We start from the raw sequence: 24,506 nt of genomic DNA, 5'->3' as shown, positions 1-24,506 counted from the left end.
GACAAAACCGGGCACAGGAAATGGTATCAGGTATGGAATCTCCATCTGTGATTGATAGGCTGGGAACCGGGGAGTGAGGGGTGGGGGAACAGGAGAGAGATATCTGGGCATCTGATGGAGGGCAACCTGCCATCTCAGCAGGAGCACGACTTCCTTTTATCTTAATCATGTAGGAAAAACGGCATGAGAAAGCAAAAGCAGAACTTTTCTGCAACCCAGAGACAGCACCTGAGCCCACTCCAGCCTGGGGAAAGAGTGTTTGTGTTGCCTTTTTCGTCTCATTTTCTATTGGAAACCGTAGCATATCTCTGCCTGACAGGAGTAGCCTGGGCTCTTCAAAGGGGCCCAGCTCCCACAAACGTTCACCACTGAAATTCCCAGCCTTAAAGAGGAACCAGACTTGGACTGCTCTTGGTGTATGTGTCGGCCAAAGGAAGCAAACCTCGCTGTCCGACGTGTCGGGCTCATCCGAGTCCTGCTTCACAGACTCTGCATCGTCTTCCTCTAGGGGAACAGAAGGGGACGGTTAACTGATCGGCTTTGGCAGTAACAATTCCTAGTCCCCTCACAGGCGTTACACAGAACCATAGTCACAGCTCTGGTCACTGAACAGAGCCACCAAAACGACATCAAAATGAACGACATTTCAAAATGAAAAGGCAAGAAATGCTGGCACTACTCAGAGACCAGGGGCCAAGCTCACCAGTACTCGCCGGCTGCCCAGTGCCACACAGCAGTCATAAGCACTGGCTAGCAGAGCCGTAACTAGGAATTTTTGCACCCGAAGCAAGGGACGGGGCAGCACATCCGGCTGTTCGGCGCCGGGTCCCTCTTGGAGGGAAGGATCTGCCGCCGAATTGCCACCGTTCTTTGGTGGCAATTTGGCGGCAGGTCCTTCCCTCCGAGAGGGACTGAGGGACCCGCTGTTGAATTGCCACCGAAGAGCCGGACGTGCCGTCCCTCTCCCTTGCCGACGACCGGCGGCAATTCGGCGGCGGGTCCTTCCCTCCGAGAGGGACTGAGGGACTTGTCGCCAAAGAGCCGGACGTTCTGCCCCTCTCCCTTGCCGACGACCGGTGGCAATTTGGCGGCGGGTCCCTCAGTCCCTCTCGGCGCGGTCGGAGCCAGGGTGCAGGGGAACTCCCTGCCCTGCAGATGTGCCCCGGCTAGCAGGGGGAGGGGGAGGGAGCGGGGGGAGAGAGAGAAGGGGGAGCGGCCAGGGCCTCAGCGGGGCGCTGCCATGCGGCCCCTCCCGCCGTGCCCCCTGCCGGGAGGGCTCCGCTCCAGTCGGCGGGGAGGGAAGGACGCGGGCTGCCCTGCCGGGCTTGCTGCAGGGTGCTCCCGTCCTCCGCGCCGCCGCCCCCTACAGGGCGGCCGGAGCGGAACAAAAAAAAAAAAGCGGTCATGCCGCCCTAGGATTGGGCGGAATGCCGCCTCCTACAAGCTGCCGCCCCAAGCACCAGCTTGCTTGGCTGGTGCCTGGAGCCAGCCCTGCTTGCATCACTGGAGTAGCACCAAGTAACGGGAGCGGACTGATGAGTCTGGCCCAGAGCTGAGCTAAGCAAAAGTCTGACCCAGTAATAAACTGGGTTCCAAAGTGAAGTCACCACAGGGTTCGTGAGGTCCAAGTCCCAAGTGTGTGTGTTTTGGCGGTGTAAGGGGATTGACTTTCAGAATAGCAATATAAAAGAAATGACTGGGGGGAACACAATCTACAGTAAACTCTGTCAATCGCACCCTGCTGTATCTATGTAGCAATCCCCCACTGAAGTCAATGGCCATGTCTAGATGGGGAAGAGAGGTTGTGCGATTTTTAAATACAACCTATCTTTCTAGGCTAGACAGGGCCAATGAGAATTTTGCTTGTGTATGGACTGCAGGACCAGAGCCAGAATGAACCAGCGCAGATGTTCCAAATAGGTTTCAAAACAATTCCTGCAGTGGACAAACTGAAAAACTGAAATGCACTGTAGTGGAGTTTCACAGTAGTGAATCTGTTCTGTGAAAAAAATCAAAACTGACTTCACTGCAAAAGGTTTCCATTGTATATTGGGCCAGAGGTTACAAAATTCAGGCACGTAATTGCATACACCAAATGCACACCTAATGTATGCACCCAATTACTGGGATTGCAGCTAACCAGGACTTGCAAATGACCAAATCTAGTTGTTTGGGAGCACAGTTACCCAATCCGCACTCACACTGGCAGATTTATGGAGGTATAAAGGTCAGTTACTCCCTGAAATCCAGTAGGAGTTGGGCACCTAAACTGCCCTTGGTGCCTTTAAAAATCTAACCCCTAACTTCTAAGGTACCTCTTACTGTTCTTTGGAGGGGAGACTGGCTGCTGGCAACAAAGGACCACAATTTAATTAATTGTTAATTAAAAGGTCAAAAGAGTGAAATGCCTGCAAGCTGCATGGAAACTATTTAAAAACACCATAATAGAGACTCAAACTAAATGTATACCCCAAATAAAATAATAATAAATAAAATAAAATAATAATAAATAATAATAATTAATAATAAAAAACCAGTCTGTCTGGTCCATCCCCAGTGCCTACTAAAGTATTTTATATAAACAGTATTTTCCCCCCACCTTTTTTGTGATGACTATAGTTGTAGCTGATGGCTCCATATTCCATTCCCAATGCTCCCCAAAGCATTCATTCCCCTATTTGATAAGCAGCCATTTATCTTCATTGCTGGTCCAGATCATAGACCCAGTTCTGGTGGCACAAAGAAGCTGGAAAATGGAAAGCTCTAGCCCACTGGATGGGGGGATCCTTGAATGACTTTGAGCCACTGCATGGCTCCTATGCCACTTACCCTTCTGGCCCCTGGTATAGAGACATGCCAGTGTGAAAGGGGGCATAGCCAGGGCATCTGTGCACGCTGGACGTGATCCCTGGGTGCAGGAACAGCCCTTAGGGGTCTGTTGATGACTGGCACAAAGTACAGCAGTCCTGAGGCTGCTTTGTTTTATGTCAGGGAGCTGCCGATGTTCGACACCTTTGACAATCAGGCCACTTCCATTGAGGTACCTATATATGAACTGAGGAGTCTCACATTGAGACATGTAAGTCTGAAAATTGTAGACTTGAGGAGCGGTTCTCCGAGGCACAAATGGGAGGTAAGCATCCAACTCCGCTGACTGCCATAGGAGTTTGGTGCCCAGGTGACCTTTGTGCCTTTGGAAGTCTTCCTCTTGGAATTTAGAATACAAAATTTAAAACAATTGCCATATATTGCATGCATGTTTCGGAAGCGCCGTCCATAGACTTTCCAGTGCTAAGGAGATCAGCACACCAGGCTCAAAACACTGTCTGCTCCTGCCTTCTCAAATGTTGCTTTTCCATGGGGCTTTTTACCTGTTTGAGCATCTGGTTCTCGCTTCTGTGCCCTAGGAGACACTCTCACCCTGATCTCTGAATCTGTTGCAGGATCACAAGATGTTAGCTTGCCCGCGGGCTGTCCTTGTGAGGAAGGGACCTGTAACACATGGCAATAGCTGTATTAATTACAAACTGATGGGAAGAACTGCCAATGCCTTTATTGCTAGAGACGCTGCCTTCTCCTAAGGTGGTGAAAAATACTGGTGCCCCGCTCCAGCCTGGCAATGAGTATAACTGCAAAGATGCACATCTGCCCCGGACAACATCAGATAGGGGTTTCTGTGTATTTGCGGGACATTGCCACAGAACCTGATGTCCCCTACGCACAGATTCAGCAGGGGAGTGGCAGGCGCAGAGTCTCTCAATGCACCTTAATCCTAACCCAGAGGAATAAAACCCCGAGGCTTAGAGGGTAGTTACTTTCCATGGTCCATTCAGTCCTGGGTTTCCTCTGAGCCGGAGAGCAAGGACGCTGATCAGTGCCCGTTGTGGTGGTCGTTTTGCAATGTGCAAATCTGTCCACTAGGGACAGGACTGGCACCACCAACCTGTTTCACACGCTGTGGGCCACAGTAGAGCCATCAGGTCAGAACTTTCAGCAATAGTGGTGATGCCCATTTTAAACTGCGATCGGCCCAGCAAGCGGACTGCTGACCACAGCCTCCCTGCGGAGGCAAAGCGGATGCCAGTGCAAGATGTACTCACCAAAGGTACCGCAAGGGCCTCTTGCTCTTTGGCACTGAACTGCTCAGTCTTGTGGCCGATTTGCAGCGGTTTGGCCGCAGGGAGCTGGCTGCAGGCTAGGTGGGAGTTCTCATGCTCTGCTCTTGGCAGCACGCTGGAGCTCTGGCCTGTCTGAAGAGTGGGGCTTTCTGTACGGATTGGACTTGGACTGTCAGCCTCACGCTGTTTGGGGGATTTGTGCCAGCTGGCAGGTTTCAGGTTTTCACTCCTTCTGCCATAATCTGACAGGTCCAGAGGTGTGTCCAGGAGACATTCTCTTGCTGCCTCTGCCTTCTCCCTTTGCTCCACGTTGTCCCTGTTTATCCAAACAACTTTCCCTTCTACAGGTTCCTCCAGGTACGACCTCTCTTCTTTGCACCCCATGGTCGGCTGCGGGGAAAGGGGCCTGTCCTCAGGAGCCGCTGGAACTGGAGTTGCATTTTGGTCGCCTTCTGTCCTGGCCCTGAATCCTTGCTGTGCCAGGAGATACTGGAGCCTCTCTCTGTGCTTAAGAAACGGAAGCCTCTCCTCCAAATGCTGGTCCCGCATGTACACCACAGCTCCAGGGAGTTCTAAAATGGCGGCCTGATCTTCCCATTCCTCCTGCAGCCTTGTTCTGTCTTCAGTCTCTCTGGCCTGTAGCAAGTGGCTTGGCAAGCTATTGTCCCTATCTGCAGAAGCGCTGTTACTCCTGAGTCCAAACTGGTGCAGAGAGAAATGGTTGTTAAGGAGGCAGAGGTGCTCCTGCCTGGTGGTCAGCGGTAGAGTTCCATAGGACGAAGTGGCTTTGTGGGAATCTGGTTTGTTTGTTCTTAAGCAACTAAATGAAAGAAACGAACAAACAAAAATCATCAAACACATCCAAGGCAAGTTTCTAGGCGGGTCACCTCACTATCACAGTGTCCCTTTTTAGCCCCGGGTTTCCATGTGCTGCCCCTGATACGCTGCTGATGTAAACTTGCAGTGCTCTGTTGAAATCAATGGAGCTCTGCCAGTTTACACGGGCAGAAAATGATACGTTGGAGCAAAGGGTGCACGCCCACTTTGGCACACCTACAGTAGGTCATGCATACAGTAAATACATCTGTGCAAAATCTGCACTTGGGTGTGCAAAGCAAGTAGCTGGGTGCACAACTACGCTGTCTGCCTGTCTGTAAAAATGGGTGTGTGCCTACTGGCTGTAGATGGGTCAATCAGTTATGCACTAAAGCTCCTGTGATGGCCTCCATCTTGTGTGCCACACCAAGGATTGAAAGAGGGACTTCCAGAAACAAAGAGCCAAGGCTCTTTGAAAGAGGGACCTCCAGCGTGAGCCAAAGAGCCAAGTCTCTCTAGCTGGTTCAGAGCCTCTATGGACAAAGCACAGGGGGACCTGTAAGACCAGGGGGTTACACAGACATGAACAAGTGGCGTCCAGTTGAAGATAGAGCTTTAGGCTGCCAAAACCTGACAGTTTTACATTGCTGCTAGAGTCTTTCCTGCTTCCTTCAACATACGCGCTTGTAGAGTTTTACAGACACATTTAAAGAGGCCCAAGCAATGGGTGAGCTGTGCAAACTGTGTTCAGAAAACCCTGCCTCTATAAATTGAGTCTCTCCTTGTTACTATTCCTCGGCATTTGGCAGTGCCCGGCTTCATGGAGAACGCATCCAAGCTAGGCGTTTGCTGGGGGGGATCTTACAGTTTCTGAATGAGTCTGTAGGTCTCACTCAGCCCTAATTGCCACTAAAGTTAATGGGAAGTGAGGAGCTCAGATGTTACTGTGACGAGCGCCACAGAAAAGCCAATTGGATTAGATAAGGAGCAGTGGGGATCTCTGCCCCGTGCTCAAATCAAAATTTTTTTCCCTTATGTGTCAATCTCTGCAATTCTCAGTGCTGGCCAATTGCAGAAGGCCAGCGATATTTTGACAGATTGTTCTCTAGGGGCCTGATTGTCCTCTCATTTGCCCTGGTGTAGATCAGGAGTAAACTGATTCAGGTTGAAGGAACAATAACAAGATAGCATAAGAACTAGGCTCCTGGTGTTTTCTGCCTGGGATAGTTGCAGAAAATAGTGGGAATCTCATGAAAAAGTCTGTTCTTGTGAGATTTCCAGCCTGGTTTGCTGGAGTTAAGAGGTTAGGAGGCCTTATCCAAGCCTAAGCTCCAAAATTTGTGTGAATTGGATCTTCCTGGTTCAAAGACCATGGTGGGGCTTATGTGCTGGCTAGAAGAACTGGCTTGTGATGGAAAGAGAGCAGCAAAAAGAAAACCCACCAGTAACACAACAGCTGCTTGATACAAAGCCCTGGAAGTCAATGGGAATTCTTCCATTGATTTCAATGGGCTCTGGATCAGGCCCAAGGAGACTGTGATGTATCAATACTGAGACGATGCTACTCACGCCTCATGGCTGGGGCTGCGCTCACGCTCCAGGAACAGTGAGTTTTTTCTTGCTGCTGGCGATGTTGCTCTCCTGGCCGAGATTTTTTCACGGAGGCACAGTCTGGAGCCAGGTCTCACCAAAGCGATGGTTCCGTGCAGCTGGTTAGCTATCCTCTGGGAAGTCTAAAGGCAGAGGAGAAAAGTTTGCATGTCCAGGACTATTGGGCTTAAAGCTCAGAGTGGTCTAAAGGGCTCTCAGAAATGATCCCCAGGTGAAAGAAGCCTAGCTGACGAGAGAACAATGACAGCAGAAAACCCTGCTTACTAGTGGTCTTTGTTAGTGAGGCTACATTTTGTCTTATATCCATTTACATTCAAGAGGTGATAAAAACGAGTTGCTACGTTTCCAGTGAACAGCTGAATGCTTCTTCAATACGGTGTTGGAATTTTAAATAATAATCAGCCACGTACTTCCCCAAGAAGGCTCCATTCCAACACAGCATCGTGTTTTTCAGCAAGTCCTAATTTATTCCGTATTTTCCAGATGCATTGACTTACGGAGCAGGAAGTCATGTAACTTGTCTAAGGTCAAGCCAGGAGTCAGTGGCTTAGCCAAGATGGGTCACTTTCCCAGTCCTTTGGTCAAACCATTAGACCCTATTTGCATTAGCTTACAGCATTAATTTGCTTCACTGGTTTATTTCCAGGGGAGGTTCCGATTCTGCGGCCAGTACAGAATGATCTTTCTGCTGTTGTAAAAAGGCTCTGAATAAGCCCTTACTCAACATTTTTGCCTACCCACTTTCCGATGCCATCAACCTCTACTGTTTATCTTCATTAACTACTCTCATAGCCCGCCTGCAGCCTCAGCAAAACCCCCTTCACTTGCTGTTTCATATTTACATGGAGTTCAGATCACTGGTTCCAGGATCCCTCGGCTGAAATGCACTTTCAGTTTCAAAGGGGTGGACGGTTAGGAAAGATACAAGCTCAAAACTGACAGTGGCAGGGATTCCCCGTCTCTCTGAAAATATCCCACAGGATAAGGCTTCAGATGTGGGCCTGTGGAATACCCCTATGGTTCAGCCCTAAGAGATTTCTCCAACTACCTATTTAAGCGGGGAGTCAGTGTGATTTGAAAAGGAATGAATGCGGTCACACGATAATGATCAACTGCTGCTAGGCAAGTTCTGAGGCTCCTAGGGAATATAAATGGGAAAGCAAAGCTGGGACGGTGACTTTATCAGCAGGAGATACGATAGGAGTTTCCAGTTCTGCCAGTGATGTACCGGGTGACCTTGGCAAGTCACTTCATCCCACGTGCCTCCATTTCATTCCTCTTCCCATCCCTTTCACAGCTTATCCAGCATCAGGTCCCCACGGGAACGATGCTCAACTTGACAAGGACAGATTGACAGTGCTAAGTATCCCCAACAGAATTCTTACCATTTCCAGAGCATGTGCTTCTTGGAGAACAGCACTTGGAGAAATCCTACTGCCCAGAGAACATCTCTGTCCTGCAGACGTCTCTGAAAACAAAGGCGATAGCCAGTCATTGCGAAAGCTGTGCAGAGTTCCATTGCATCTGCCCTGCGTTTTTTCCCAGTTGTTCCATCTGCACATGGCGCTGTAATGCAGCGGCCAACCAGTCTGATAACTGGGATATCAATCAGCACATCGCAGCTATAAAAAGCTGGCAGGGCACCAAGTGCTTCCCAAGGAAGATTTCTAGCTATCTGGAGCCAAATTTTCTGTCAGACTCAAGGCAGCCCCTGAATTTGTATGTTCGATTGCATGTGCAATTGACAATGGGGGTAGGGGAGGGGGAAGGAACAAAACGCACGAACAGGTGCTTTGTGTGTGCAAATCAGTGGCCTGGTTTGTTGTGCAAAAGGCTGCCTGCACATTAATGGGAGTGTGCCCAGTATGGGGGTACAATCAGTGGCATGCGTAACAGTGGGCATGTGGATTTGGAGGCCAGTGCTGAAAAGGGAACCTTTTTGTCTCACTTTTGATTCCAGATGGAGCCCTAGGTGCTCTCTGGAAGGAGGCTGCCAGAATAAAGGGAAAAGACTCGCACTTCCCACACATCATCTGCGATGGATGACACTGGAGCACCTCAGGAGAATATTTTCCTCTAAAGCACTGCAGCTCATGTATTATTTGATATGCAATTCCATGCAAACCAGATATCATGCTCTAGATTAACGTCCATCCTGGGGTTCTGATGACTTCGGCTTTTGCTCCCGTTTGATGTAGTCAGAATAACTCACTGCTGCAGCCCAGTCATTGGTCCCTACACCCCCTATCCTGGAGCCAGCAGTATATACCTTCTCCCAGCTGTTCGCCAGGCTGTTCATGATACCCTTCTTCTGCTTTTCTGCTAGTCGCTTTGTCTGTGCTGGGTTTCCGGCTTACTGAGGAGAGTAAAGCCAAAGGTGAGTCCGGGATGGAGCTGCTTTCTCTGGGGAGGGCTCGTTGGTGCTTTGTTCTGTCACTGTTGCAATGAAAAGGAAACAAATGAATGGAAAAAGAAATGAGATGGGAACCACCAGTTTGAAAGCTGCCCCGGCGCGAGCTCTGAGCGCCAGGGTTTCATCTTCACTGAATGTGCAACGACTCAAGAGCCCGGGGAAACCAGGTGATCGGGCTTCCCGAGCACTCGCGGAAACATCTTCTTCCGTTTCAGCTCATCACAACTGAAATTCACGCTGAGGTTTGCTCTGAACCAATACATCATCCTGGGCCACCCAGAGGGGAGGGCAAAATGGGCGGTTGGCCCCAGGCCGTCTGTTTGAGAGGACTCCCAAAATGATGGAGGGGGTGGCCAGGCCAAATTTGAGTGAGAGTCATTGCGAGCTGGCACATGGGGTTTCTTGCCCTCCCCGGGCAGGTCCAGATTCCTCTGTCACCGCCATTAGCCTTATCATGCTGAGGCTGAGGCGACTTACCAGGCCGAGAGCCTGGAGGTAGGAGCAGGGTCAGGGGTTGGGGATACCACTCGCAACAGTGCTGGAGCTCAGGGAGAGGTGGGACCAGGAGTGGCCCCCCGCCTGAACACAGGGCAGTCTCCCCATCCCCATGGGGAAGGCAGTGACCCCACACACCTGGGCTTTCTCTGACCTTCCATCCTCTCCCCTCCCCTCTTCTTCAACTCTTTCATATCCATGGCAATGTTTTTGTAAGGGTGTGTGTGTGTGGGGGGGGGTGTCTCAGTTTCAGATTTTGCCCTAGGCACCCCAAAACCCCAGTGCAGCCCTGACACCATCTCAAAGCAAAACTCAGTTGATGCAGCTGAGTTTCCTCTTAGTCTGCTATGCAAAATTTCACGGGAAGCCATGACATTGGTGTGGATTCAATGCAGACCAACGACTGGCCCATGTGCTCTCAACGTTCTGTGACAAACTTGGTAACCCTGGCAGGGGTTTCAGTTTAGCCATATACGGCCCCAACGCAGGGAGGTTTTGCAACAAACTTTTGCCCAGCTCTAGTTCAGTAAGTCAAGCTAGTTCCAGGTCTAGAAACTTCTGCAGTCATTTGAGAGATGCTAGATATGAGAATTTGTGTTAAACTGAGGAAACGTTTGGGTTCCAAAGCAAGCATGTTTCTCTACTGATCTCTTTATGATAATTTCTATGGATTTTAAACCCCTAAGGAATGAGCTAATTTGTATATATTGGCTAACCTGACATGTTACTTGGGTTTCACCAAAGTGCTCCGCTAGGTTACTACTTATAGCAAACATCCTCTCCCCTCCTAATCCCTCCTGAGTCTCTTTCTCACAGTTTGTTTTCCCATGTGAAACGTGATCCATTCCCTGCAGATCTGCCTTTGCCCAATGTCCCAATGGCTTTGCCAAGAGCTGTTAGATCTAGACAGGTGTCTCTACAGATTCACTCAGGGCGTGAACGGTGATGAAGCTGGTGATAATAAAAACCAAGAGTTAAATCCTGTCCCCATTGAACTCACTGACAAAACTCCCATTTCACATCAGTGGGGCCAGGATTTCACCCCACATAATTAGCACATTAGCAGCAGTGCACTATGTGCATGTCAGGCGTGTAACGAGTGCCATTTGGTCCTCAAGTCTCAGAGACAAGGGTTTCAGCATACACTTGCAGTCAGAGTAGGGGTTCATTCTCCCATTCACTAGTGGGGCGATCACTATTCAGTCAAAGAACCTGACTAAAGAGGACCCAGGGTCAGGAAACTCCCTGAACTCTCCATGATCCCCCTCCCCATTTCACCCCATGACATCACCAGTGCCAAGCATCAATCCTGCCTGGTTCCAATGAGGCTGAAGATGAAGAGGTCTCTATTACATGCTGGTGGACAGATGGGTGAGGGAAGGAACAAGAAGCTCATACTAGGAAGTTGGAATAAAAACAATGGTGCAGATTGTACAGGCATCTCCACTCCCTTGGCCAGGAGGTTCTCATACTGGGCTGGCTCAACAGTGTCCAGGGTAGTGCCAGGGTCCTAGGGGAGCCATCTGGCCGGCCCTACGCCACCCAATGAGTTAAACCCAGCACTAAGCTTACTCCAGGCTCCGTAGCCTCTTCAGTTCTTCCTTCAGGTTTGTATTTTCTTCCTTCAGCCTGTTCATTTCATTAGCTGCAGAGAGAGACAGTGAGTGCGACAGGTTAGGGATCAGACGTGGGCAAGATGTTGGGAGCTGAATGCTGCCCTGAGGAGACAGCTTTACAACAAGGCACAGATGTGCCATGACCGCAGGGCAGTTGGTGAAATCTCTCCTGCCACCCTCCATCGAACCCCTCCAGAGACGAGATGCCAAGCGCTCTGCAGCTGAAGTGGCTCAGAAGGGCCAATCAGCAAGTGCTCAGCATCCCTCCAACGAGGCCTCTTCAAAATGCTTGTTTAAGGTCAAACGCTTGCAGATTTTTTTCCCATTAGAAATGTGCACAGCGAGCGTTCCAGCACCATGTGGCAAAGGTGGGAGTTTCTACCTTAAATACCCAGCAACGTGAACTTCCTTGCTGTAGTCGACCTGGCTGTTCATTGCCCTCCGTCTCCCCCTACTGGAGCATTACAAGAGACAGACTAAAATGCCCATGTCTGCCTTCGGTGATGTCACAGTGATTATCCACGGTGATGTCACAGCTGGGAGTCATAACTCCTGAAGGCAGCATGCCCTCTGGGCATGGCCTTAGAGCATCCATCAGTGAGTCTGGCTCTATAATGTCTCTCCTGCAAGCATCATCTTCAGGAGATGATCCTTCCAGGAACAGGCAGTAACTAGGAAATGCAGGCTGACCCCTATTAGTAAACAGCATCTCCTCTCCAGGAGAGCACCTGCTTCCCCCCAGGAGCTTACCCTCACACTGATGGCATCCTTCGCTGTAAAGTACAGGTACCTGCCTCTTTGCAATGGTAATTAAGGCATGAGCTCGCTGTGCAATGTGGGCATGAAAGTATGTTAAGTATGATCAGGAATTCCTCAAGTATCAGGGGGTAGCCGTGTTAGTCTGTATCTACAAAAACAACAAGGAGTCTGGTGGCACCTTAAAGACTAACAGATTTATTTGGGCATAAGCTTTCGTGAGTAAAAACCTCACTTCTTCGGATGCACCCGAAGAAGTGAGGTTTTTACTCACGAAAGCTTATGCCCAAATAAATCTGTTAGTCTTTAAGGTGCCACCAGACTCCTTGTTGTTTCAGGAATTCCTCGCAGTTTACTCTGTGTGGGTCTTTGGGATGAGACCTTAAAACAGAGACCTGCTTTGTCTACCAGGACAAAGAGCCAGATTTCCAAAGGAGTCTCAACTCCCTTTCCTTCTCCCAAAGAACTTTGGGATCTTTAGGGTGAAAAGTGCTTCTTCTGATTGCTACAAGCCAAGTGGCAATGAAGAGTAGAGAGGACAGACAGCTACAGTACAAAGGAGATATATGATCAACCAGCGCCTGGCTTTTACACCTCTGTGTGAAAGTGACACTTGAGGTACAGGGAGTGAGGAAGATCAAACTCATAATGAGGAAATAAACACGCAGTTGCTGACACTTTTCTCTTTCTTCCAAAGGCAAAGCAAAACAAAATACCACAATCCCCAGGGATAGCAGAGACAGAGAGAAAAATACCCTTGGCTTGTGCAGTGCTCATGTGCTGTCAAAGACTCAGGAGAAAATTAATCATACGTGTTGCTTGATTTTCCTTTACCAGTGCAGAGCTGCTGCTGTAGATTTCCTGTATTGTCCAGAGTGTTGCCTCAACCTTGCCAAATGGATCTTTTTATAAGTGGCTGACTTTGCCCGGCCCATATGCACGTGCTGTAGCAAAGTCCAGTGTTGAAATCTCTTTGATAAAATCTCTAGTGTTTATAGGAAATGTTGATTTTCCTAGGCCCAGATGTTCAGATCTGCGCCCCCCAACATGTGCCCATTGGACATGTGCCCCCAGGATTGCACATACGATTGTGCCCGAATGATCAGCAGACACTTAAGGTGCAAAAGTGCAAAATGCCAGCAGGGCAAAGCTGAAGGTCTATTTAGCCTCTGTACTTACTGAGGATGAAGATGTGCTGGAGACTCTGGAAGTGGGAGTTCTCATACTCATTCTGCTTCTTCTTGGCGAGCTCCTGGGCAACCATGCATCTGTCACAGAGACCTGCTCTCAACCTTAACAAAAAACCCCAGAGCCAAGAAGCTAAGTTATCCATGCATGGCTATACGAGCAAATGAAACTGAATCCCAGCTGCACTTGGAGGCAGATCTACAGCACCAGGACAAAGTCGAAATCTGGCATTCATTACACCATGACAGTGATATGCTGGGCAAAAATCCACACGTCTAGTTTAGTGAGCCTTTGGACACAGCGTGTAGAGATACACAATTCTTCCCTATGGCAATCAGGTGGAGATATGAATTTTCAAAGTGGATAGTAACACAAGTGAAAAAAGTTTCAGTAAACTCCATGGCCCAGATTCTGCTCTCGGTTACATAGAATCATAGAAATATAGGGCTGGAAGGGACCTCAAAACATCATCTAGTCCATCCCCCTGTGCTGAGTCGGAACCAAGTAAACCTAGACCATCCCTGACACGTGTTTGTCCAACCAGTTCTTATAAACCACCAGTAAGGGGGATTCCACAACCTCCCTTGGAAGCCTATTCCATCACTTAACTACCCTTATAGTTTAAAAGTTTTCCCTAATATCTATCCTAAATCTCCTTGGCTGTAGAGTAAGCCCATTCCTCAGGAACATAAGAACAGCCATACTGGATCAGACCAATGGTCCATCTAGCCCAGTATCCTGTCTTCTGTCAGTGGCTGGTGCCAGATACTTCAGAGGGAACAGAACAGGGAATTATCGAGTGATCCATCCCGTCACTCAGTCCCACCTCCCGGCAGTCAGAGGTTTAGGGACACCGATAGTATTGGGTTGCTTCCCTGACCATCTTGGCTAATAGCCTTTGATGGACCTATCCTCCATGAACTTATTTAACTCTTTTGTAAACCCAGTTATACTTTTGGCCTTCACAACATTCCCTGACAACGAGTTCCACAGGTTGATTACGTGTTGTGTGAAGAAGTATTTCCTTATGTTTGTTTTAAATCTGCTGCCTACTACTTTCATTGGATCACCCTGGTTTGTGTTTTATATAAGGGGTAAATAACACTTCCTTATTCACTTTTCCTACACCTTCATGATTTCATAGACCTCTATCATATCCCTCTATCATATCCTTAGTCATCTCTTGCCTAATCTGAAGAGTCCCCATCTTTTTAATCTTGCCTCATATGGAAATTGTTCTATACCCCTAGTCATTTTTGTTGCTCTTCTCTGTACTTTTTCCAGTTCTAATATATCTTTTTTTGAGATGGGCGACCAGAGCTGCACGTAGTAGTTGAACTGTGGGCATTTATTAGCTATCTTCCAGTGATCTGGTACAGAGGCTGATTTAAGCAATAGGTTACATACTACAGTTAGTTCTGCAATTTCATATTTGAGTTCCTTCAGAACTCTTGGGTGAATACCATCTGGTCCTGGTGACTTATTACTTCTTGTCCTACCTTCAGCAGACATGGAGAACAATTGATCATTGTTGTTCTTAAACAGCCCTTAACATATTTGAAGGCCCCACTTCAGTCAAGACTAAACATACAGGGTTTTTTTTAACCTTTCCCTATAGGTCAGGTTTTCTAAACCCTTTTATCGTTTTTGTTGCTTTTCTCTGGATTCTCTCCAATTTGTCAAATGTGGCACCCAAAGCTGGACAGCGTAGTCCAGCTGAGGTCTCACCAATGTCAAGAAGAGCGGGACAATTACCTCCTGTGTATTACACATGGCACGCCTGTTAATCACATCACTGCAAATGCAACAACTCCCTTAATTTCAATGGATTTACTGCATTTACACTGGTGTAACTGAGAGCAGAGTCTGGCCCCATGGGTTCTCAATTTGTTAACACTAGTTAGTGAGAAAAAAAGATCCTGATGCTATATTTCACTCATTGAAAAGACACTGAAAAGCAAGCTCTGTGTAGGCATGTATACTATTGGGCACACAACAGCATTAGGTCTCTCAATCAATCAATCAAACACACACCTCTTACCTGTTTTCTAACACTTTCACATTTTCTTTAAGGATCTTCTGCTGTTCCCTTAGCTGGTGGTTTTTAGCAAATAGCTCTTCAATTCTCTGGGCATCTCTAATTCAGGAGGCAGCATGGGACAAAACAAGAAGGTCATTGGATTTGCCCCAAATATCTGCTGCTTTCTTCTCAATGTACTGTCAACAGGCAGGATTTATACACTAGCCCAGTCACGCCACTCACACTATTTCTATTACTAAACTACTATTGCTTTGTGTAGCAGTAAGTGCATTGGATGGACGGGGATAGAAACATATTAAATGCTGGCACCAGAGCAATTTGGTGCAAGGTTAACAAATCCCATTGGATAAACAGTATGGAAAACAAAAGGATACAGACTCCTCTGAGCTAAATATTGGGTGAACCAGAAGGGCACTGATGACAGACTCTTTTAACAACAGGGGATGGAATCTGACTCAAAGCCCAGGGATACATGATGAAAACTTCAATAGGATAAAGGTCTTGGATACCACTGCTTCGTCTGTCACTTCCATATATTTAGGCGTGGAAGGAATAGATTTTCATTGGTGAATGCTGATAAATGTCAATTTCACTGTACACAGAAACCAACGAAAAAATATTTCCATTGGTAATAATCAAAATTTACAGATAGGGAAGGTAAGAAAACTGCTGCTTGAGAATATATTATAATTTAATTTAAGGCTATTTACGTGGTATATTTTGTCATGTGATGTTGACAATTTGCGTTTTTTGAATATCGTCTAAGGTCATTAGATAATTATTTTCTGACACTCCCCCCATAATTTCCTGCAATTGTGAAAGTTTAAATTGGTACAAATCAGAAAAAAATGCTTAAAACCATAATTCTGCAGAACTGTAAAATTTAAATAGCTAAAAATAAAACAAATACTTAAAATAAACATTGATATTATCCATCAAAATTATTTAAAAAATTGAATACTGCCCAGCCTATATATATTGTGTTACAACAACGCCAACCCCCAACCCCCAACCCAAACCTATGCGTGCACCTTAAGGTTACAAAGTCACACACTTAAAAGTTAGGAAATGTCAGACTGGGGGTAGGGTGGGAGAAGAATATCTCTGGCTTAATCTGATTGGATGCGTTGCAAAGAGTTTTTAAACTCTTATGCCATGCCAGGGCAGGAGATTCAGAAGAGGTTCTTTATGTGCCCCACAGTATCCACAAATTCTGAGTGGACAGCTTGGTAAATCTGAACTGCCCTCTCTAGGTGGCTTCTTGTGTAAGGGCATTGCTTTGCAGATTATATTAAAAGAAGACAGTGAGTTTGCTTTCGGGCTTGCCTTCTTGTTCCAGTTTGTGGGTTTTTAAGTTAAGGGTGCCTGCAGCCTAGGGCAGATCCCTTCAATGTTATGAGTAAATAGTGCAGCCCTTCCTCATCCCTCCAACAGAACTTTACCACCACAGCCTGGAGTAGAGAACAAAACTTGCTTTACTCACCGACACTTCTCTGTTGTCAGCTCTGTGAGCTTTGTTTGCAGTCCTGGAATAATTAATGAAGGCTCAGAAGATGGGTATTTATTGCAAATTACGTGACAGTTCAGAAACAGAATGTGCTATCATAACTTTCAGCAGAGCATGGCAACTTAAAAGGAAACTGTTAGTCTGAAAATTTCATTTCTGAAAAACAAGGTTCCCTGCCCATGTTGTTAGTTTATTTCCTTTTCACCATTTACTATTTTTGCATTCCCCTCTGCTGGGATGATGAAAGCAGTCTAGTCTGTTTGACTTTTATGGCTAGTTAGTTACAAAACCTCATCCTCACTAAAGCTGGGCAAAATATTTTCAGTGCAGAGTAAATTTGCCAAAAAAAAAAAAAATTGCATTTTTCAGGTCACTGAATTCTGGGTTGAATTTGGCAAATAGTTTTGGCTGAAAAAACTGATTACTAACAAAACAAAACATTTAGATGATTCCTTTAGAAATTTAGCTGTATTTATGTATTAAAACAAAACAAACCAGGGTGATAAACACTCCAAAATGAAACCAAATGAAAACCTGAAAAAATTCATTTTGTTTCTTTTTCTTTTTCTCCCTTTTTTTTGTTTCATTTTGGATGCTTTTCAATCTGAACTGATTTTTTTGTTTGGCTCCTGAACCGAAAAATCAGTGATTCACTCAGCTCTAGTTCTCATGCTGGCACAATTCCACACTCTTTGGTTGCAAACCACGTTGGCAATATTTATAGCCCAACTAGTATTAAGAACATAAGAACATAAGAAAGGCCGTACCGGGTCAGACCAAAGGTCCATCTAGCCCAGTATTCTGTCTACCGACAGTGGCCAATGCCAGGTGCCCCAGAGGGAGTGAACCTAACAGGCAATGATCAAGTGATCTCTCTCCTGCCATCCATCTCCACCCTCTGACAGACAGAGGCTAGGGACACCATTCCTTACCCGTCCTGGCCAATAGCCATTAATGGACTTAATCACCATGAATTTATCCAGTTCTCTTTTAAACTCTGTTATAGTCCTAGCCTTCAAAACCTCCTCAGGTAAGGAGTTCCACAAGTTGACTGTGCGCTGTGTGAAGAAGAACTTCCTTTTATTTGTTTTAAACCTGCTGCCTATTAATTTCATTTGATGACCCCTAGTTCTTGTATTATGGGAATAAGTAAATAACTTTTCCTTATCCACTTTTTCCACATCACTCATGATTTTATATACCTCTATCATATCCCCCCTTAGTCTCCTCTTTTCCAAGCTGAAGAGTCCTAGCCTCTTTAATCTGTCCTCATATGGGACCCGTTCCAAACCCTTAATCATTTTAGTTGCCCTTTTCTGAACCTTTTCTAGTGCCAGTATATCTTTTTTGAGATGAGGAGACCACATCTGTACGCAGTATTCGAGATGAGGGCGTACCATCGATTTATATAAGGGCAATAATATATTCTCAGTCTTATTCTCTATCCCCTTTTTAATGATTCCTAACATTCTGTTTGCTTTTTTGACCGCCTCTGCACACTGCGTGGACATTTTCAGAGAACTATCCACGATGACTCCAAGATCTTTTTCCTGACTTCTTGTAGCTAAATTAGCCCCCATCATATTGTATGTATAGTTGGGGTTATTTTTCCAATGTGCATTACTTTACATTTATCCACATTAAATTTCATTTGCCATTTTGTTGCCCAATCACTTAGTTTTGTGAGATCTTTTTGAAGTTTTTCACAGTCTGCTTTGGACTTAACTATCTTTAGCAGTTTAGTATCATCTGCAAACTTTGCCACCTCACTGTTTACCCCTTTCTCCAGATCATTTATGAATAAGTTGAATAGGATCCGTCTGAGGACTGACCCTTGGGGAACACCACTAGTTACCCCTCTCCATCCTGAGAATTTACCATTAATTCCTACCCTTTGTTCCCTGTCTTTTAACTAGTTCTCAATCCATGAAAGGACCTTCCCTTTTATCCCATGGCAGCTTAATTTACATAAGAGCCTTTGGTGAGTTGGTGAGTATTCTTTTCCTCAACTGATTTGAAGACAATTTTTTTATGCAATATCTAAATTTGGGGTCTGAGTTGCTCAAGAGTATCCTTTAAAACTGTGGTTCTCAACCAGGGGTACATGTACCCTTGGAGATACGCAGAGGTCTTTCAGGGGGTACATCAACTTGTATAGATATTTGCCTAGTTTTTTACAGCAGCCTACATAAATAGCACCAGCGAAGTCAGTACAAACTAAAATTTCATGCCGACTTGTTTATACTGCTCTATGTCCTATACACTGCAATGTAAGTACAATATTTATATTCCCATTGATTTATTTTATAATTATATGGTAAAAATGAGAAGTCAGCCATTTTACAGTAATAGCAGGCTGTGACACTTTTGTATTTTTAGGTTTGATTTTGTAAGCAAGCAGTTTTTAAGGGAAGTGAAACTTGGGGGTACACAAGATAAATCAGACTCTTGAAAGGGGTACAGTAGTCTGGAAAGTTTGAGAGCTTTAAAACATCACAGCGTTAGAATTACAGAGAGTGACACTGTATTTATAACCCAGGATAGTGTAAAATATAACACAAGGGTCGGTAACCTTAGGCACACGGTCAATCAGGGTAATCCGCTGGCGGGCTGTGAGACATTTTGTTTACATTGACCGTCCACAGGCATGGCCCCCCGCAGCTCCCAATGGCTACGGTTCGCCATTCCCCGCCAATGAGAGCTGCGGGAAGCAGCGACCAGCACGTCCCTGTCTCATGGCCTGCCAGCGGATTACCCTGATGGGCCACGTGCCGAAGGTTGCAGACCCCTGATATAACAGTTTTATCCAGAAAGTTGATGCTGGAAATGCCTTTATACCAGAACAATGGGAAGTAGTAGCATGTGTTTTCTTTGTGTAATGGCCTTGCTTTTAATAATGTACAAGCTGTTAATGCTCTAAAGAAACAAACTATCCATCCTTACTCTAAATTTTACTGTAGCAAAGACTTCTCACCCCTGCTAATTCTGAACTTTCTTTCAGGATGGAGTTTTGCTTCTTTCCTCTTCGATCAAATGACTGCCTCACCTGAAGTCAGATATCAGTGTCCTAATAGGTAAATTGCTTCCCATTTTCACTCTCCTGCCAACTCCTTATTTATTTTCCAGACATGTTATCCTAGACCAGTTTGATGGCCCAGCTGATAACAGCTAGTGCTTCCAACATAGGAAATTCAGACAACACAGACCACAAAGCAGGAGGGGAATAGGATCTATTTTGCTTGGGTGGGTGGGAGTATTTTAGGAAAGATTCATTCTACACTGCTTTGAGCAACCCCCTCCCACCTCCCAAATGGCTGGTGAGGGAAGTATAATTGCATCATACCATGCTGAAAGGACTCCAGAGGACAGGGAAAGCAGACAGCATAAAAATAACAGTCACCATGAGTTTCTTTTTGTGGTATGAAATGTTGCTGATTTCCACACTAGACCTTATGTTCTGTAAGGCTCCCAGGGCTCCATCTGGTACACTTGTCATCCAGGATATTTTAGTAGTGCTCAGATATTGGCATCAAACCCCCAAGGAGCTCAGATTTGCATCCGGGAACATCTGAAACTCTAGAGCTTCCTGAAGACCAAGTGGCAGGGCACCCACATCACCAACCTCTTCATTTTCTAGAGGCCCATGATCTGATCCTGCCTCTGTGCCTCCCACTGACCCTAATAAAGGACACTTCAGCTGAGCTCTGGGTTCCTTTCCCAGGCTCTTTAATTGGCAGACACACCTCCCCAGCCCAGGTTATTTGGAGCTAGACAGAAGGGTCTGACTTTGTTTTCACTCTTAGCTTTAAAAACTAAATTGACTTTTGTCTCTCTGCAGAAATGATCCTGAGGTTCTTCTTACCTAAGACCTCTTTCTCATGGATTTCCTTGAGCTTATTCAAGAAGTCTGCAAAACTTTCTGTGGCCATGTTCAGGGTCTACCCACATGCCTTGTGGGTATGTGAATCTTCTGCTTCCAGTTCAAAGTTGTTGGTTTTTCTTATCGTTCAGTCCTTAGCCCAAAACAAAAAACACAGAATAAGATAATTAGCATCCCAGATATCTAAGATAAACAAAATATCTTATGTTTCATGTTTTTTTCCAAGTTTTAAAAATATGACAAGCATCTAATCTATTCAAATGGAGAAAGCAAACTCATTTACTCAACCATTAAAAAAAATAGCAAGTACAGCCCAGCTCTCTCCTGGCTGTCCCACTCTGTCACAGACCCCTGGGGAGAGGGGAAAAGGACCTGATATACAGGGGCAAGTAAAACTCATTAGACACCGGATGTTGTCAGGTCACAAAATAAACAAATAACCCAGAAGAAAAATGTTATTTTACTCTAGCCTCAGCGATCATAATTGTTGGAAGTTATAGGCAACAATATTTGGTTAAAACTTTTAAGGCAAGAATAATTTTCAAGTTGACAGTGACCCTATAATCACTGAAGAGATTTATGTTGGCATAAACTCTCTCTCCCATTACCCAACCCACAACGTGCATATAAAATATAGTGCACGGAAATACAGTAGTTATGTGCACCACTTCCCTCTGCTGGATGGGATCAGTACTGATCAGCTAAGTTTGTTGTAAGACCTGTGTATCTAGCACAGGGGTGGGCAAACTGTTTGGGCTGAGGGCCACATCTGGGTGGGGAAATTGTATGCAGGGCTGGGGCAGGGGGTTGGGGTGCCGGAGAGAGTGCGAGGTGTAGGAGGGGGTGTGGTGTGCAGGAAGGGGCTCAGGGCAAGGGATTAGGGCAGAGGAGGGGTGTGGGGTGGATGAGGGGGCTCAGGGAAGGAGGTTGGGCTCCAGGAGGGGTGCAGAGTGCAGCAGGGAGCTCAGGGCAGGGGGTTGGGGTGCAGGAGGGGTGCGAGCTGCAGGCCAGGGGCTTAGGGCAGGGAGTTGGGGGGCGGGTGCAGGAGGGGTTTGGGCTCCAGCCCAGCACCGCTTACCTAAAGTGGCTCCGGGGTGGCAGCGGTGTGTACCGGGGCCAAGACTGGCTCCCTGCATGCCAGCCCTGGCCCCACGCCACGCCACTCCAGGAAGCGCTGCGGCCCGTGGGCTGGGCTGGGGGGGTGGAGGGCTCTGCGTGCGCTGTCCTTGCTGCATCTCCAGGTACGTCCCCCGAAGCTCCCATTGGCCACGGTTCCCCGTTCCCGGCCAATGGGAGCTGTGGGGGGCGGTGCCTGGAGGCAAGGGCAACACATGGAGCCCTCTGCCCCGCCCCCCCCCCCGCCTGGAGGCTGCAGGGAAGTGGTGCCGGCCGCTGCTGAGAGCGGCGTGGGGCCTGCGGCGCCACAGAGGGCAATCCCATGGGCCGGATCCAAAGCCCTGAGGGGCCGGATCTGGCCTGCGGGCCGTAGTTTGCCCACCCCTGATCTAGCAGCTAATGGAGATTTCCCTTTAGCTCAAGCAGAAGAAGGGGGGAGGGATAGCTCAGTGGTTTGAGCATTGGCCTGCTAAACCCAGGGTTGTGAGTTCAATCCTTGAGGGGGCCACTTGGGGATCTGGGGCAAAATCAGTACTTGGTCCTGCTAGTGAAGGCAGGGGGCTGGACTTGATGACCTTTCAAGGTCCCTTCCAGTTCTAGGAGATGGGATATCTCCATTATTTAATTTAATTTAAAGTCACATTCTAGCCCTGCTTTAGCTGTGATATTTTGGCTGGCCATGATGTGCAGCCTAAAAACAATGATAGAATTTCCAGGTAGCCGAGGATTTATTCAGTATCCTCCATGATCTGTGAAACTAAGAAAATGAACGTTACGAAAGGAAAGGTGGCACAGGCTTTTGTTGTGTGAGCATTCAGATTACCACAAAGGTTCAGACAGCTTTATAGTCTCTTTGCTGAAAATCTCAGTGGAGTCTTGATACTATATTAATTCCCATGCAGAATAAAATGAACACAGCAAGGAGGAATGCAGCCATTAACGGAGCGAAAGTAGTGAAATTAAATATTGGAGAGTGAAAGAGAATACAGATCCATCAATATTTCTGAAAAGAAAGACATTAAAATAGACTATAAGTGATCATTTTTTTTAGCAGCCTCCAGTATTTTGTACCCACTTTTTTCATGCACATCTAATTGATCTCATCAATGACTACATTAGAGCTGTCTGTTTTGCATGTACAGTTGTCTGCATTCATAAAAAACGTGTGTCCCTAAACAGCTACATATGCAAAACATGGGCATGCAAAATAGGAGTGAGAATTTGAAAAGGAGTCCATAAAGGGCCTAATTTTCAAGAAATTAGGACTGTACTTGTGAGCACAAATGACATGTTTAATTTGCATGCATTTACCATGTCTACACATGCAAGATGGAAACCTGCACGTGCAACTGACCAATTAGATGCATAGTTGGTCACAGTAATTGTAACCACAGATGAGACCATGGTGGGCAACCTGTGCTCCATGGGTCACACACAGTCCATCAGGATAATCCACTTGCGGGCTGCGAGATGGTTCGTTTACATTGACCGTCCGCAGGCACGGCCGCCCGCAGCTCCCAGTGGCCGCGGTTTGCCGTTCCCGGCCACTGGGAGCTGTGGGAAGTGTCGGCCAGCACGTCCCTGTGGCCTGTGCCGCTTCCTGCAGCTCCCATTGGCCAGGAATAGCGAACCGCGGCCACTGGGAGCTGCGGGCGGCCGTGTCTGCGGTCGGTCAATGTAAACACACCGTCTTGTGGCCCACCAGCAGATTACCCTGGCGGGCCGCAGGTTGCCCACCACTGGATTAGACACTAAATTGCATACCCAAGCTCTTTGAATGCTAGTCTCCAAATAGGGTGACCAGATGTCCCGATTTTATAGGGACAGTCCCGATATTTGGGGCTTTTTCTTATATAGGCTCCTATTACCCCCCCACCCCTTGTCCTGATTTTTCACACTTGCTGTCTGGTCACCCTATCTCCAAATGTCTCACTTGCTCTATAAGCAGCAGGGATCATACTGTCTTGGTGGAAAATGCTTTAAAATGATCATTTGCATTTGCAACCATTTCCCAAAAGCAATACATAACCCACCACCTGAAACCCAGTTATCCAGGTGTGCCTGCCCCGCTTGGCGGGTGTAACACACCCAAGGTATGTGCAGAGCCAACCTAAGCACACACCTTGCTGGGTGTTGTGGCTCACATAGCTAACATATTTTTTTGGAATTAATAACCACAAAGCAGAATTAGGAACAGATGTGTTATAAGGTAGTTTAACCTCAATAACAGTGTTTTAATAATGAGCCCGGGTAACATGAATTACCTCATTAAAGCCTCTATTAAATGAGATCAGCAGAAGTTACAGCCGTGTGGCCACGGGCAGAACTGGAGCCTTCATTTTAAAGCGCTAGCAAAACTTCCTGAGCTGCCTCTGTGGAAAAGCAGCAGGGGTGGTAGCCAGAGACACCTGAGAAGAGCTGGGTGAATTTTGGCAGCTGAAACTTTTCTTTCAGCAAAAGATGCAGATTCAGTGACAAAGAACTGGTTCGAGAATTTGTGACTATTTCGCTGAATTTTCCATTCTGAAAAACCTGCCTCCCAGCCCCGCCTAAGAAATACCTGGAAAAAAAAATCAAAATGTTTCATTTTGACATTTTCAAAACAAAACGTTTCAACTGACAACTTTCAGACACGTTTTTTGACAAGTTTCAAAACAACTTTTTAAAAAAAAAATTCCTTTCATTTGATTTAAACCGTAAAACATGTTCACTGCTCAACATCAAAATGATTTTTTTTTTACTTTTTCGATTTGCTGAAAATTTTCCTTTTCAGTTTGAAATTCCAAACAATTTCCCCTGATTTTTTAGACTTTCCAGAGACTGAAAAATCCATTATTTGCCAAACTCTATCCTGAACACTATGCCCAGCCCTCTTCAGAGTCAGAGGATAGTCTTGGAAAGTCTCTGCATATATTCCCTGCATTGGGATAGTGTGACTAACCCCTACCT

The 24,506-nt window shown here is 46.6% G+C and overlaps 1 protein-coding gene across 1 annotated transcript in view; it reads right to left on the bottom strand.

Moving 5' to 3' along the window:
• The window catches only part of RBBP8NL (RBBP8 N-terminal like), a 90,231-nt gene that overhangs the window by 6,370 nt on the left and 59,355 nt on the right, over window positions 1-24,506 (bottom strand). Inside the window, exons 4-14 of the mRNA XM_054044919.1 lie at window positions 20,424-20,574; window positions 16,538-16,580; window positions 15,055-15,150; window positions 13,005-13,117; window positions 11,026-11,098; window positions 8,815-8,981; window positions 7,931-8,013; window positions 6,504-6,667; window positions 4,101-4,938; window positions 3,372-3,492; window positions 443-504 (exon numbers count right to left, since the gene is read on the bottom strand). Of these exons, the coding sequence (XP_053900894.1) occupies window positions 443-504; window positions 3,372-3,492; window positions 4,101-4,938; window positions 6,504-6,667; window positions 7,931-8,013; window positions 8,815-8,981; window positions 11,026-11,098; window positions 13,005-13,117; window positions 15,055-15,150; window positions 16,538-16,580; window positions 20,424-20,490 (1,827 nt within the window). The 5' untranslated portion in view covers window positions 20,491-20,574. The remainder of the gene's footprint in view (window positions 1-442; window positions 505-3,371; window positions 3,493-4,100; window positions 4,939-6,503; window positions 6,668-7,930; window positions 8,014-8,814; window positions 8,982-11,025; window positions 11,099-13,004; window positions 13,118-15,054; window positions 15,151-16,537; window positions 16,581-20,423; window positions 20,575-24,506) is intronic.

This window comes from Malaclemys terrapin, chromosome 12 (assembly GCF_027887155.1).
Source record: "Malaclemys terrapin pileata isolate rMalTer1 chromosome 12, rMalTer1.hap1, whole genome shotgun sequence".
In the NCBI taxonomy this organism is placed as follows: Eukaryota; Metazoa; Chordata; order Testudines; family Emydidae; genus Malaclemys; species Malaclemys terrapin.
Note: the sequence above shows the minus strand (reverse complement) of the source record. Positions and strands in the feature narration are given on the sequence as shown.